Here is a 14474-nt window from a genome sequence, read left to right on the forward strand (position 1 = left end):
TATTTTTAGCAAAAACTTTTATTATAAAAAATCATTTTTTAAAAAAAATAAGGTGTTTAGTAAAATTAAGAAAGTATTGTAAAAAGTTACAAAAATTTCTCATAATGTTTTTTAGAGAATAAAAAAGATACTTTTAGATAAAACAAAAATTGTAAATGAAAACACCGGAAGTATTTTAAGAATGCATTTAGAATTGGTTTTAATTAAAATATTTTCTTAAAAAATGTTTTTAGAAGAATAATTTGTTAAGTATTTTTCTCATAAACAGTGTAAAAGAATTTTCAATTTTTTAAAAATATTACTTAAATTTTGTCAAATACCTCAATTTCTTTAAAATACTTTTTTATTTTTATTTTTTTATGGTAAAAACATTCTTTTAAACCACCTTTTATATTAGAAGTATGGTCAAAATATACTCTAAATTACTGCTTTAAAAGGAGCTTTCTCTCTAGTCTTCATATTATTCCATGTCAGCACGTGACTTTTCCAATTGATAAAATTTTAAAATGAATTTAAAATAAGGATTGCGGAATTTGTGAGGACGGAATCGACGGATTAGGGTGAGAGCTGGGTGGGAATTTTGGCGGGAAAAGCAAACATTTTCTTTTTCTCTCTAATTTTTCTTTAATCGCATTCGCCCTTCTCTTGATTTTAGTTATCTCCAGAGAGCAGAGAAAATCTAGGGTTTGATTTTCGTGGAAAATCAAAATGGAGAGCTCTAGTAGAAGTAGAAGCCACGCGGGAAGCATAGAAGAGAACACCATGGCAATTATCGACGCAGCCGGAGCTAAAGACACTCAGGACACCAACGATGACCGTACGTGCCGTTATTCGATTGAATCTTGAAATTTTCAGATTCTCAGTTTTCTCGCCAGCCAAATGGAGGCTATTTTATCTATCCTCATCATTTTGTGCTGTATCGTGTTTGTGATTGTATTTTTCTTTTTCTTGTTCTCCAGGAATGGCTTTTCTCGAAGCTGTTCGTGCTTCTTCGATTGTTCCGGAAACTGGAACTGCTCCTACCAAGTAATTTATGTCAAATTTCTGTATATAAATGTGTTTGTTCTGAATTATCATGGTTCATGCAAATCGAAATTTGGTGTGATAAAGGAGCAGTGGATGAAGTTTTTTTGAGCTAAGGCTTAAAACGTTTAGTCATTGGGTTGTTCATTAAATGTTAATTGATTAAGCTGTCATTGCCCTTTTTTTTGGTTGGGAGACCAGGAAATCGATGTACTAGATTTCTGGAATTATGTTGAGCATTGTAAAGTCTGCATGCAAAACATGTTGTGATGCTGGAAGATAAAGCCATGCGCTATTGACTGGTTCTAAAAAGTAAAGAACAATTAAGATCAAATGTGAAGAAGCGGGGTTAGTCAGAGGAAATTATTGTCTTCAAATTGTTTGTTGATAGTCCTCTGTAACATTTAAAGATACAACTGATACATAAAACAATCCCCACCTGACAAAGAAAATCTTTTATTTTGAAAAAAAAAAAATGCTAACCATTTTATTCATAAAATTAAGAATAGAATTGAGGAGAATTTAGAAGTTTATCTTCTTTATGGGTTTGCATAGAAATGGTTTATCCCTTTTTTCATTTGCAGTCTTTTGACTAATAAAATGCCATAATTTTCTTTACATTCAGCAAGGTTTTATAGTTTTTCTGGAGGTTGTTCTTGTTTATCCAAGTAATTATATGTTTATGCAAATATGGTGGAAAAGCAAAATGTTTGAGGCGATTTTCCAGATTCTCAAGGTTGGGAAGTCTCTCGAATTAATAATGGCTAGCTATCAGCTTCTGAATGAGTTGGATAAGGTATTTAATTCATCTCATATTGCCTCAATTTATGTGTATTGAGATACTTCAAGGTTGTAACAGCTTCTCTTATTGGCTGAATTTCTGTTTAAACATAGTGTTTCCCTCGGGCGTATTTATCCAATGTAGATAAATCCAATTCATCCTGTACTGCCCTGCTTGAACCAGTTGTGGTGAAAGAGGTATTCCTGCTTTTTGTGTCTTGTCTGCCCTACTCATCTGAGCTAGGAAATATATTGTTATTTGCAAATTCCATGTTTCATATTATGATGGTTACTACTTTGTCCATATTGCATGTTAGGCATGGTCACCATTTAGTCTTGGCTCAGATGCTACTTGTGGTGAGAGGCAGACGGCTAATAAAAACTCTGGTGGACCACTTGACTCCTCTGTGAGTTGTATTTACTATGCTTGGTTCCCTACTACTGTTTCATTTGCTCTGTAGTACTAGGATTTTTTTATATACACAATAATGCCAATCATTAAGCCACTATTAAAGTAAATGTTAAACACAACTTAAGTTGTACTTTACTGTGAATATGTGCTTTGTTATGCTTAAATTTCATTGCTGGATGATGCTGATCATATTCTTTGATTTTTTTTACTGTAAATAGGATTTTAAATATTGTGATTTCAGCCTTCATTGAACTGTCTGCTAATTTCAGGGTTTTCATCTTCTGATTCAAAACATTGTCAAAGTGACTGATGAAATGAATTCTCAAGCATTAAATATAAAGGTCAGTACACATCTTTTATATCATATAAAAAAAGGAAAAAAAAAAACGTGTGGATTTATGGAAACATAATTTGTCTCGAGTTAATAACGCATAATTGCGTAGGTAAATATTTTTAATTGAAAGTACATGAGGCTTAGGGTGCTTTCCTATTTGTTTAATCTTGTCATGGAATATTTTTCTATTTAAAACACTTGATTTATAAAGCACTACTAGAAACTCACTTGCAGAAAGTTTTCATGCCGAATAAGTAGACGATGTAATTGCTTGGGCCAATACAGGTCTGAAAGTTTCAGTTCTTAAGTCTGATGAGCATGTATAAAAATCCTTCATATACCAAATAAGTAGATAATGTGGTTGCTTGGGCTGATGCAGTCAGAATGTTTCAATTCTTAATCTGATGGGCATATATAAGAATATTGGTATCTGTGCATGGACATTAATATGATGATTCCATGTATAAATACAAGGGTTTCTATACATTGACATGAATATTAAGCATTGTCTATTTATTAAGTCGATGCTCCATGTCTGAATTCTAAATGGCTTCAAGGAATGAAGATGAGCTCGATCCGCTGCTGTGCCATTTTTAGTTTATCGAGCTGCTTGGAGTGCAAAGGCATTACTATTGATTAGAACTACAGTTAGCGATACAGATGTGGCCTATCTCTAATTTACTATGCTTTCTCAATCTAAATTGCTTATCAGGATCACAATCAACAATTATTTAGTCCTGACCTAATTGGCATTTATAATTTTCCTAAATTCATAAACCTGCAGTTAGAGTTGAGAAGCGAGATACAAGATAACCAGCTTGATAGAGTAGAACAGCTGAAATGGGAATATTGGTAAGAAAAGGATGCCATTAGTTGCTGCCTGCTAGCAAAGCATGATTCACTGAACAACCTAGAGTCCTTAGTTTCAACCTCAGGTGGATGATATGTTTGAACTGTTGTTGAATCAAGATCAGGAGAGAGAAAATTTGTATTGGTTGTAGTGCGGATTTTGAGAAGGATTCTCTTTGCTCTTTCTTGGGCTTCTTACCCAGAAAAATAAGTCAATCATTATTGCGCAAATAAGTGGCTATCTTCAAAAGAAGAACAAGAATTAAAAAATCACCTCCTTATGCTGGTTATTGGCAGAAAATCCAATGCAGTATCTGAAGAACTGCAAGATGAGGAATTGTTGGTACCAGAAGCAATGTACTGCATGATTATTATTACTATTTTTTCACCTTTCTTTGGTGGGTCTGGTGAAAAATAAATCTGCTCGAGTATTCTGAAAAACTGGTCTTGATATTATTTTCATGTCTTCGAAAGGGGAAGTAGTTTGATTCTTGTTTAAGTTGGTATTTGATTTCCTGAACTTCGTGGCTGGGCATTGAGTAGTGTTGCTTTGTCTATTGACAAAAGAAAGGCTCCCTTATAGGTAAAAGCTACTATTGATCATAAAAATTGCTTAAGGTGCAACCTTCCCTTTTCCTGCACAATATTTTTGGGCCCTAAAGTGCCTTCCAAGGTTGAATGTTTTGATTGGGAGGCAGTGTGGAATAAAATTTTAACAACAAACTAGCTTTAGAAGGGTGGATTTTAGTTAATCGGTATTGAGTCAAAAGGAGGATATGGTGGCTCATATTTTTTTAATTCATTGTGACTGGATTTCTTGCTTGTGGTCTTTGACATTCTCTTATTTCAAGCATCTTGGGTTCTCCTTGGGGTTACTATGGTTGTTTTACTCAAATGACACTTCCCGAAAACCACAGAGCAGTTTGGAAATGGCCCCATTATGTTTGTTTTGGATTGTTTGGAAAGAGAGGAACAAATGAATCATTGTTGTGGGTTGCTTGCTTACAGATCAAAGGGAGCATCAAGTCATGGTCTACATGTTGTAGGTTTCAAGTTTTATTTATTTATAAACATGTTGGCTCTTTCCTGTCTCTCTCTAATTCAAATGCTTTCAACCTATTTATTGAGCAGTTCCCATATTGACATGGTCAGTTTGATAGCATTCCTTATTGACATTTAGTCACCATTTGTTTCTTTCTCAGATTTATGTTCTAGTAATTTTGTGTAGTTGTTTATGTTTTATATTAACATTGTAAGGTTGCAAGCATCTGATGCTGTGGTTATAATTAATTGGTTGATATCTGGTAGGACTTTGTCACAAATGCTAGAGCTTTTATGTCATCTTGCTTTGTTAGTAAGCACAGTTTTGATACCTGATTTGTCATTGTACGATCTTATTTGCAGTCTCTGGGCAACATGTTCCTGTTTCAATATCTAGTCAATGTTCTTGAAGGAGATTTTTTACCTCGTAACAGCATGTATAAGGGTAAGCTAATTCTGATGTAATATTTTATGGCCTTTGGCTTTTGGTGTTAGTATGTTGGTTAAGATCTTGTGTTTAAGCAGCAATTCATTGTTGTATTTCAGAAACTATGAACTGGACCCTTCTAAGGGAGTCCCTGATCAACATGCTTCTGGTATACCCTTCATCTTTGGAGCCTTCAATATTTTTATCAATTTTATTTATTCAACGATTTATATGTATTTACACCATGATTCTTTTATTTTCTTTCATTTTACTTGAAACTGAAGTTTTTGTTGTCCAAGGCCCCAGGAGGCCTTGTTTTGTTTACTTTATGGGAAATATAAGGTTGTTATTGAGACTAGGTTTATTTGTGTAGGGTTCAAGGAAAATAAGCTACAAAGGTTTCATCAAGGATTGCTTGTCCTTAATTTCTAGACTCTGTCATGTTTATGCTGGATTCAGTCATGATCCTAGTTGTGAAGAAAATTCTGCTGGAAAACAACATGAAAAGTGTGATACTGCTGTTGCAATTGCTTTTCTTGAAGTGAAAAACTGTACTTGTATTTCTGTACAGAAACTTCTGGTACTGGTAAGGTTTGTAAGTGATGCTCTATTTTGAGGATTTCTTTTGGGATCAGTTTACCATAAACTCTTCCCTTCTAGATTATGGAGCTTGATATGTCAAAGAAGAAAGCGGATATGCAAGGTCATACTACCAGAGCTGACGGTGTGAGGTATTTTCTGGTTTTTATGGTATGATGCCTTTACTTGCTTACATATTGTTTATCCATTAAAGATATTGAAATTTCTGGAATGTGGTGCAGAACTCCACTGGTCGAGATAATTATAGATGAACTTACTTACAATGAAGATATTCTCTCCCCATTTCTACAGGTAGTCTTTCAAATATTTACTTCTTAATTCTTGAGCTGATACCTGAACAAGCCTTTGGTTAATTATGGCTCCTCCTTGCATAGAACATGCTTTTAATCATATTATTAACAGAAGTCATGCCTTAGTTTGTATAATTTATTCTTGGTGGTGCATTTTAGGAGATTTTGGAGTTTGAATAGCAATTTTATAGTCATTTCCCACATTCTTATTGAATGATAGCATCCATTTTTAGTTTTTAAAGAATGATGAAGTTCTTTCTATATTTAATTTGGAAAGTTTATTTACTCAAGTATGTCAAGATTTCTCATACTGGCTTTGAGGGTGGTTTGCAGGTCTTTAATGAACCAAAATGGAAGCTGGAAATAGCTTTGCAGTATTTTTGGAAATACATCAGTAAGGTAAGTGAGCTATTTAATATCTGTAGTGGATTTATTCAATATGAAATATGTCAACAGGAGTCCTTTCATTATATATCCAAGACATTTTGTTCGTGGTGCTTGCCCTTCATTTTTTCTGAAAACAAAATGTTCATTACTCAAGAAAACTGGGGTTTTGTTTTTAGTGACATTTAAATAAAAATTTTGAGGAATATAAACTTTCTTGGTGATCACTATATAAGAAATTCAATTTTGAGTAGTTCATGTTTTTTTTAAATTTTACCCGAGACAAAAATAACAAGATCTAAAAGTAGCACAAACACATCTAAAGGGGAGTCATTTCTGTGTGAGAAATCATACTGGAATCTGGATATGTCATTCCTTTAACATGCTTTCAGTGGCACAGAAGATTTATAGAGGAGTCATGTCCATAGACTCCATAGTGAATACAGGCACTTCTCCAACATACTTTGAATGAGTACTGACACATCTTGGCTGTAGGGTCACTGTATCCCTCCTCACCAAGAATGTAATTTATTATTGTCTTCTGCAACAAGATCAAGCTAAAGAAGGATATTTTTAAGGATAACCAACTAATAATTATGAAGAGAACTCCAAGCTTGTGATCAAATAGAAGGTTTACAATCCCTGCCAATGATTGTCCTCTCAGGAATTTGGCATCAATTTGTGGATGGATGACCTGAGGATGAGAACCAGTAGTAAAAACAGTTTCAAACTTTGTCATATCACTCTCAAGTATTTGGGCAAGGTTCACAGGTTCTGTTTTTGTTATAGTTATGTGGTCCCACTAATACTTATCTAATGCTTCAAGGACAAACACGATGAGGACGCACCTTTTATCCAGTAGAAAATCACCTTGTATCTGAACCCAAACTGGTAGCTTGTGGCCCAGGCCCAAATTTGTCTTCCATGATCCAAAGGGTTGCTGGGTCGTATATGCATTATACAAAATAACACACACAAGCATGCACAATGAGATAGAACAATATTACACATTTTAAATTTAAAGCAATAGGTATCACCATTATGTATCTTATCTTAAACGTATTATATACGCATAGTTGTTAAAACCTTTAGAACACACAATGTGCCATGATCCAACATCAATACATTTTCGTCTTTTATGTAAAATGATACATATCATTGGTAATGTACTGTAACTGAAGTGAATTTTAAGATATGATGCATGATATGATACGTGTTGTGACAGTACGAGCACCTTTGACTATTTTCAATGGTTTTAGGAGGAATCAGATTTGAAAACCCAATATGTGATACATGATACATTTAGCCTTTGGATTTAACAGTTATTAATCCAAAGCTGCTCAAATGAGTCTAGATATGAAGTGGTAAAGTCATGCTTCCCCCTCTTAATAGCAATTTTATGTATTTGATTACATTATGTATTGCAGCCTTCTGTTCGCACTCGGAGATCAAATGGTCCTACAGAAGATGCAACATTTGGTGGACTTTTGAAGTACTTTTCAAACAACACCAACACAAAAAACGTTATCAGGAAAATTGGTACAGAGGTAGCTCAGTTGCTTTTAGCGCATGCTTTTCAGGTGATTGTTCTTGTTGTACTGATGCATTCAATCAGATAGCTTCAAATTAACAGAAATCTACTCATAAACAGTAAGATCTGTTTTTATTATCTTTTGAATTCCAGAAATGTGCCCCTAAAAACCAAATTTTGTAGTTACCTATAAAGAAAATCAAATTTAGTAGCCATCTCAACTTCAAGTCCCAAGTTTTGTGGCCATCTCATAAAACATGTTTATTTTGATAAATCATTATTTTGAATTTTCTATGGGTGACTTTGGAGTTGATGAATATATGTGAAATAGGGAAATGATTTTATTTTTCCATCAAAGTGTCCTGGAAAAAATGAAAAAAAATGGAACAAAAACTAACATTTCATGGTATTTTACTAGTGTATTAATTTTCTTATATTTTGTAATGCTCTTTCAGGCTTATTTGTCACTATCATCTGAACAACAATCTGTTAAAGGCATCTCTAATTCCAAGGAAGATGCAAGTATCAGCTCTTTGGAAATATGCAAAAATATGATTTCTGCTTTTAATAGTTTTAGAGGAAAAGATGGGTAAGGCTCATTGTTCTATCTCAATTTGACTTGATTGATTTTCTTTTCAATTTTTTTTCCTTATCTTTTAATATCTTGTTTTCTGAGACACTTCAGATGTATTAGACTATAGGCATATAAAACTTTGATGGATTTTTGCCCTTGCTTCAGTGTTTTAAAAGTTGAAACATTCTATGAAATGCCCTTTTCCCAAATGACCAAAAGCCAACTCTTACATTTTGAACCCTTTGCTTTACTAAACTATTTATTCTGGTCAGAGACTGATTGTAGTGGCAGTAATGAATAATCTTTTGAATTAGATGATTGATTCCATAATGAACGGTTAGAAACAAGGGAGTTTTCTCCATTTATTTATTTTTTTCTAGTGTGCATTGTCATAATTGAAATTTTATGTATCATGGTGCAGGCATGTGGAGATTTTGCCATTAGGAAAAGAAGCTCTATTTACAGCGGCAACCATCCTCTCAACAAAATGAGTTCAGAAACGGTTACCAGTTCAGTTCATTGACTTAATCTGAACTAAGTAGATGGTATGCATTCTACCCAATGCAGTTGGATAGAATTATCTTCTCTACTCATTTAACAATAAGCCACCACTATAATCTGAAGGCAAATAGAAAAAACAATGCGCACAACTGACATATCAGGGATCCTCGCTCCATCCAACCTCAGATGTCCTCATCCGTAGGAAGATGCATGCCTTGTAAGAAATTTTTTATAACTTACAGACTGGAATGAAAACATAATTTTTTCCCTGGGATGTATGTCCCAAATTTTGACTTGGAGATTGTACATGAACAATTATCATTTAGATGGGAACACAATAGACAGGTTTGGTAGAAAAATACTATTTATGCCAGCAATTTTAAAAAGCATTTGACCATGGTAGTCATTATATTCTTTTTTGATTGCTGATCAAAAAATTGTGTCCTTTATAATGTGATGCCTCTCTCCTCTCTAGAGAAAAAAAAAAAGCACTTGTATTAAATTTTTGCTTTATGCATCCTTCACCTTGGAACCAAAATGTACCTATGTCAGGAGAATCGAATAGACAATTGACCTTTTAGGAATCCCCACATTCCAACCATAGTTGCTTGCATGCACATGCGTATATGCAAAGGTTAAAGATATGCTACAACTAAACTAAAGTGGCCACTTGATTACTTAAGGATGTGGTAATAAAATGCCAAGTCCTAAATTGACATATTCGACTGTGAAGTTGTTATCTAATGGTTAAGGCCACTTTAGAGACAGCATTTAGAGCAATTTAGTTGACCATTTTTAGATTATGATGAATCAGTCAATCCAAGCAACTGCAACAACTCTTTAAGGTCAGCAACATCAGTCCTGCCCTATTGCTTCTTCCTTGCTGAAAGCCCTACCTGTTATAAAACTTTAGATTTATTTTACTTGTAAGAAATTCTCTTAACATTTTCCTTTTGGTCTCGCTATACTACTTTACTCATACTTTTTACCAGAAACTCTCTCTCATAAATATGCCTTTTTCCTGTTTGATTTACATTCTTCTCTTTCAAAGCATAGGCTAGGCATTGTTGTTATTTTCTGTAATTTTTCTTTCTTTAGCCCACTGGAATGCAAGATAGTACTATTGAGCTGGCTTGCTAGTATTTGACCGCCATCATCTTCATGAATTTTACCAACTTTACACACTTGCAAGCTTAGGTGCCAAATTGCTCACTTTAAGTTGTCTCCCAGCAATCACTGATCTTTGCACTCTGCTTTTTGTTTGGCAGGTTAAGATGCAACTATCAACCTCATGATCACATACTAAAGTGTTACAGAATTGAGCCAAAGGTTTTATCTTCATTGTATAATTTCTTTTGCGCTGCGATAATTTTGTAATGCGTAGTTATATGAAAGTAATTGATGATTTTGGAGAGATGTGGCAATATATGGAACAATGGGGGTCTTTAGAAATTTACATGGCTTTTTTTAGCACAGCACTAGCCATGGAAAGGAGCTTTACAAAATAAAATTAATATGAAAAAACACAAAAAGTAAAAATAAAAATTAGATTTAAACTTTAAAGTCTAAATTATTTTTGTATGTTATCTCACATAATCGAAATACATATAAACTTCCAATTGATTTTATTTTTCTTTTATTTTATTTTTTGCTTTTTTTTTTTGGAAAAATAAAAAATATTAAAAAACCATTTTTCTTCATATTTTTATTCTTTTTTTTAGTACTTTTTTTTAACCAAACATAGCCTATAAGAATGTCCAATTGGTCTCTACTTGATACAGCTTCTTCCTTCAATTATAACTAGTCTGCTTTTAAGGTATTGCTCCTCTCTTTCCAGTTGAACTGGTTATTCATGTGTAAGGCTACCTAAGTATTAAGAGCTATGAAAATGGAAAAGCCATAAAAAGAGAATTGGTAAGTTGGGAGAACAAGCCAGTCAGGGTTCATCATCATCAGAAACTCAGTTTTTTAAAGCAAAATCAGGTTTCATTCAATCCAAAACTGGATTTTCATCATGTCCCATGTTCATAGGGGAAGAAAATCTATATGGTAATGAAATTGAAGATTATATATTCTCAACATCTTGGTTCAGACGGATTACTGCAAATGCACGGAACAGTTGTCCCAGGTACCAAATTGAAGGTTTTTCCCAGTAAATTATTTTTTGGCAAACGGTTCAAACTAATAAATGTTGTGGCTTCAGAGAGATCGAAAGTTCACATTAGAAGTCACCATGACTTCAGCTTGGCAAAATCAAATTTCTTGTCTTTGTAGAAGCAAGAACCCAGGCTTTTCCCCAAAGTGATGGAAGGTGGGAAATTTTAGTTTCTTTGGTAATAGGCAGAATGTAGCAGCCCTGTTTACTTGGTCACAATATTTTCAATGCTTGCCAAAATTATACCAGTACACAGCCCCACCAAAGAGCATGTGTACAGTTCCCTTTAATTCCGTTTTTCATCACACAGATGGAGCCTTAGCCTAGCTATCTAGACAAATGAAATAGGACTCAGATCAAAATAGGAGAACCATTTTCGCAGGTTTAGGAAGGCAACCTCATATACTGATTAAATCCAAATGATAGTAGAAATTGCCCAAATGATTTCAACATAAGAAAAAGAAGCTTCATCTTAAATTAGAAAATCATCTTGATATCTGGACTGGCTACATAGATCCTGTGGTTCATATAAGGTGTACAGACCATGAGATGAACCTCAAACAATTTAGTCTAACAAACACATTCATGGTTCTTCCATTCCATCTTTGGCATTCCTGAAATGGTGCAATGTTTATTTTAGTCAGTTATGGAAACCATTAAAATCCAAGGTTTGAACACTTGCCATGGGCATAACAGAATATCATGCAGAGGCTGACTTAATTGCAGCTGATATGTACTCACTTGGATGGTTGCGATGAGTCAAGCTGCATTGTGACTGGACCATCATTAACCAAATTGACCTTTCCAACATTGTAAAGTGGAAGTCAGAGTGGTGTTCCCAAAAGGAAAAGTGGTAAAGAAAACCCAGGGTGTGGTAACCTTACCTTCATCATTGCTCCGAATACGCCATCTGAAAAAAAAAATGACAAGAAAAGAGGAAGAAAATTCAATACATGAAACATAATATCTGATTTTAAGCATGTATGAGTAATAACAAAGTAGAAAATGTATGAAGCCATTCACATAAACGGTGTCTTGATGTACATGGACGCTCCTAGTCATGTCTATCTGTCTTGATATTTCAGATTAAAACACACCATGGGTTCTAGTAAATCCCCTGACTGCCTTTTCCTTAATTTTCACATAATTATTACTGATAAGCTGCATTACAGCATAGACTGTTTTAAGTTCATAAAATGGATTTGTATGTGAAATAATGTTCACCTTTCCTTTTAACAAAATAACCTTAATAAGCTCACTATCTCTTAGCTATATGATGCTCATCCAAATTACGCTAATGCTGATCTCTCATGTCTCATCTTATGCATCACTTCAGCATACACATATTTTCCAGCAAAAATAATACACTAAATTTTATTTCAATGGAAACATCCAGGAGCCCAAGTTCTCTAGTAACTTTGTCAATTGTGTTTGGCAGGATGCATCCCTGGTCTGCATCTTGTAAGGAGACTTGATCATTATTTTTTTCCGAAGGAAGCTCATTATTCAAACAACCCTAGCAACATTGCGAAGTGGCAATTCACTGGCCCCAGAGGATTCAGTCCTTGAGTCCCACTAACAGCTTTGAGGGTAGGGCAGAAGCCTCGCACATGGTCTGATCTAGGCATTATATTAAATCCCAACTCATGCTCTGGTCAGCATGATAATGATTTAAGCAAGGTTTCTAATAGCTAATAATTCAAGTCATTAAACATAGCATTAATAGTTCTCTCTTGGCTTTCTTCAGGTACCCAAATCTTCAAGGAATTAATCATATCGTTAAGACATTTATTTAAGCAGCGAAGAAATAATATGCCTGATCTTTAATAGTATTCTTCTTCAAAAGCAACCATAGCCAAGAAAAGAAAGAATGGAAAAACAGACATATACACAAACAAGATAAACAAGACAAAACAAAAACAGAAAATTAAAGAAAGAATTACAACAAAGCGAATTATTCTCATGTAACAAATATAAACAAATCAATAAAAAACACAAAACAAGAAGCTATCAAAAGAATTAACCTTGGCTAACTCGGAAAGCAATTTAGTTATGAAAAATATCAAATCAAACCTGTAGATAAAAGGCACAGACCCTACAAGACAAGATCATTATCGACAACTGCTCAAAAATGGCAAGGCTCCTGACTTCAAATGCAAAATCATTAACAAGTGATAATTTTACAGAGAGGATTATAATGACTTAGATACACATTCACAGGCCTCTTTCACTGCAAAATCATCATTGAACAATCTTTTTTTATTCACAGCACACCCTACTGATGCAGCACCCCCAACAATTCACTGATGTATCAAATTAGTAATGAAATAGAGCAGACAACACAATGGCATACCTTTAATTGCATCTGGATTGTATGATGTCCGGAATCTATCAACGAACGAAGCATAAAAGGGCTTTGCTTTTTGGGGCGGCATTGCCACATGAAAATCTGGCTTGTTACCCTTCAAAATTCCATACAATGTAAACTGACTCACTGAAACACCCAAACAGCATTAGAACTGTAAAATGCCACTCCACTTGTATATCATTTTTCTCCCTTCACTCTTTCATGATACTTGAAGCAATTTAGAACTATAACAAATTAGAAATTGGTGCTGCAAATCTCAAAAAATAAAAAAAAAAATCAATCATCCAAAAACCTCATATGCCATCATATCCATCCGTTATTCATTAGAACCCCTTTTCCCCTTAACACAAATGAAAGGTCATAATCAATTTACGATACAAGCAACCAATTTGAACAAAATCTTTAGGAAGAAAAAAAAATTGCCCAGATAAAATTGGTGTGATTCATGTCTGACATACCTAGTAGAACTCCGTAATTCTTCTGCACAACCTGCACATATCCACCAAAATTCAACGAATTCATAATTTCTCGACAACAATAACAATAGGTGGTAGAAAACAATTCAGAAGATGAATATAAAGAAAGGGAAAATTACGCTTTGGTCCCATGCTCTGCCAGTAGTCTCATTTGGGAACAACCTCATGTTCAACACCTTCCGACATCTGCAAAATTTAATCACTCAAATTCAAAAATTCATAATAGAAATTTAAATTTAAAGAAAAAAATAAAAAATAAAAAAAGGTTGAGAAATGAGACATGTAGTCTGCATCGGAGTCTGTGTCGGATTCGTGAACGCCGACGAGGACCAACAGACCCGGCCCTATCTCCGATACAATGCGCCCCTCCACCTGCAAATTGCAATTTTGCGCTGGTGATGTAGGATAGGAAAGAAAGAGAGATTGATTTGGAACAGACCTCGACGCTGGCAGACGAGACTCGCTGAACAATGGCTCTCATTGCTCTGACTTGGGCTCTCCTGCGGCTCACACTCCTGTGCTTAGTGCGTATGATGGAGCAGCAGGATGGGCATGCCACACTATTCATTATGTTTTTGGACTTTTTACACTCCTGATTGGAGCCGGCAATTGAAAAAAGGAGGAAAACAAATTTTTAGCCCCGTTTGGATACCTAGAAAATATTACATTTTTATTATTTCTACCCATTAATGTATTTTTTTTGAAATTAATAAAATTTATCCATTATCA

At 34.3% G+C, this 14474-nt stretch overlaps 2 protein-coding genes across 5 annotated transcripts; one reads left to right on the forward strand and one right to left on the reverse strand.

The window, feature by feature from the left end:
* Positions 1–493: 493 nt before the first annotated feature.
* On the forward strand, positions 494–10198 carry LOC100245146 (negative regulator of systemic acquired resistance SNI1). 4 transcript variants are annotated; one of them, XR_002030961.2, is made up of 16 exons: positions 494–817; positions 960–1026; positions 1726–1819; positions 1918–2001; positions 2121–2210; positions 2485–2556; positions 4803–4884; positions 4986–5035; positions 5240–5452; positions 5527–5597; positions 5688–5757; positions 6090–6155; positions 7568–7720; positions 8127–8260; positions 8667–8790; positions 10015–10198. XR_002030961.2 is itself a non-coding variant. In XM_019222440.2 (15 exons), the coding sequence occupies exons 1-15, from the start codon at positions 709–711 to the stop codon at positions 8734–8736; spliced, it is 1425 nt and encodes a 474-aa protein (XP_019077985.1). In that variant the 5' UTR covers positions 494–708; the 3' UTR covers positions 8737–8791. The 4 variants fall into 4 exon arrangements, 1 of the variants encoding a protein (XP_019077985.1); XR_002030962.2 differs by having other exon boundaries at positions 7568–7687; XR_002030963.2 differs by lacking the exon at positions 2485–2556.
* A 1147-nt stretch (positions 10199–11345) lies between these two features.
* LOC100252068 (uncharacterized) lies at positions 11346–14393 on the reverse strand. Its single transcript, XM_010657178.3, has 8 exons — positions 14185–14393; positions 14026–14117; positions 13865–13931; positions 13728–13758; positions 13255–13395; positions 11786–11811; positions 11643–11701; positions 11346–11515 (listed from the first exon to the last, which is right to left on the reverse strand). Exons 1-8 carry the CDS (start codon positions 14311–14313, stop codon positions 11485–11487), a joined length of 576 nt encoding a protein of 191 aa, XP_010655480.1. The 5' UTR covers positions 14314–14393; the 3' UTR covers positions 11346–11484.
* Positions 14394–14474: the final 81 nt, after the last annotated feature.

The sequence above is a fragment of the Vitis vinifera genome, chromosome 10 (genome assembly GCF_030704535.1).
Source record: "Vitis vinifera cultivar Pinot Noir 40024 chromosome 10, ASM3070453v1".
In the NCBI taxonomy this organism is placed as follows: Eukaryota; Viridiplantae; Streptophyta; class Magnoliopsida; order Vitales; family Vitaceae; genus Vitis; species Vitis vinifera.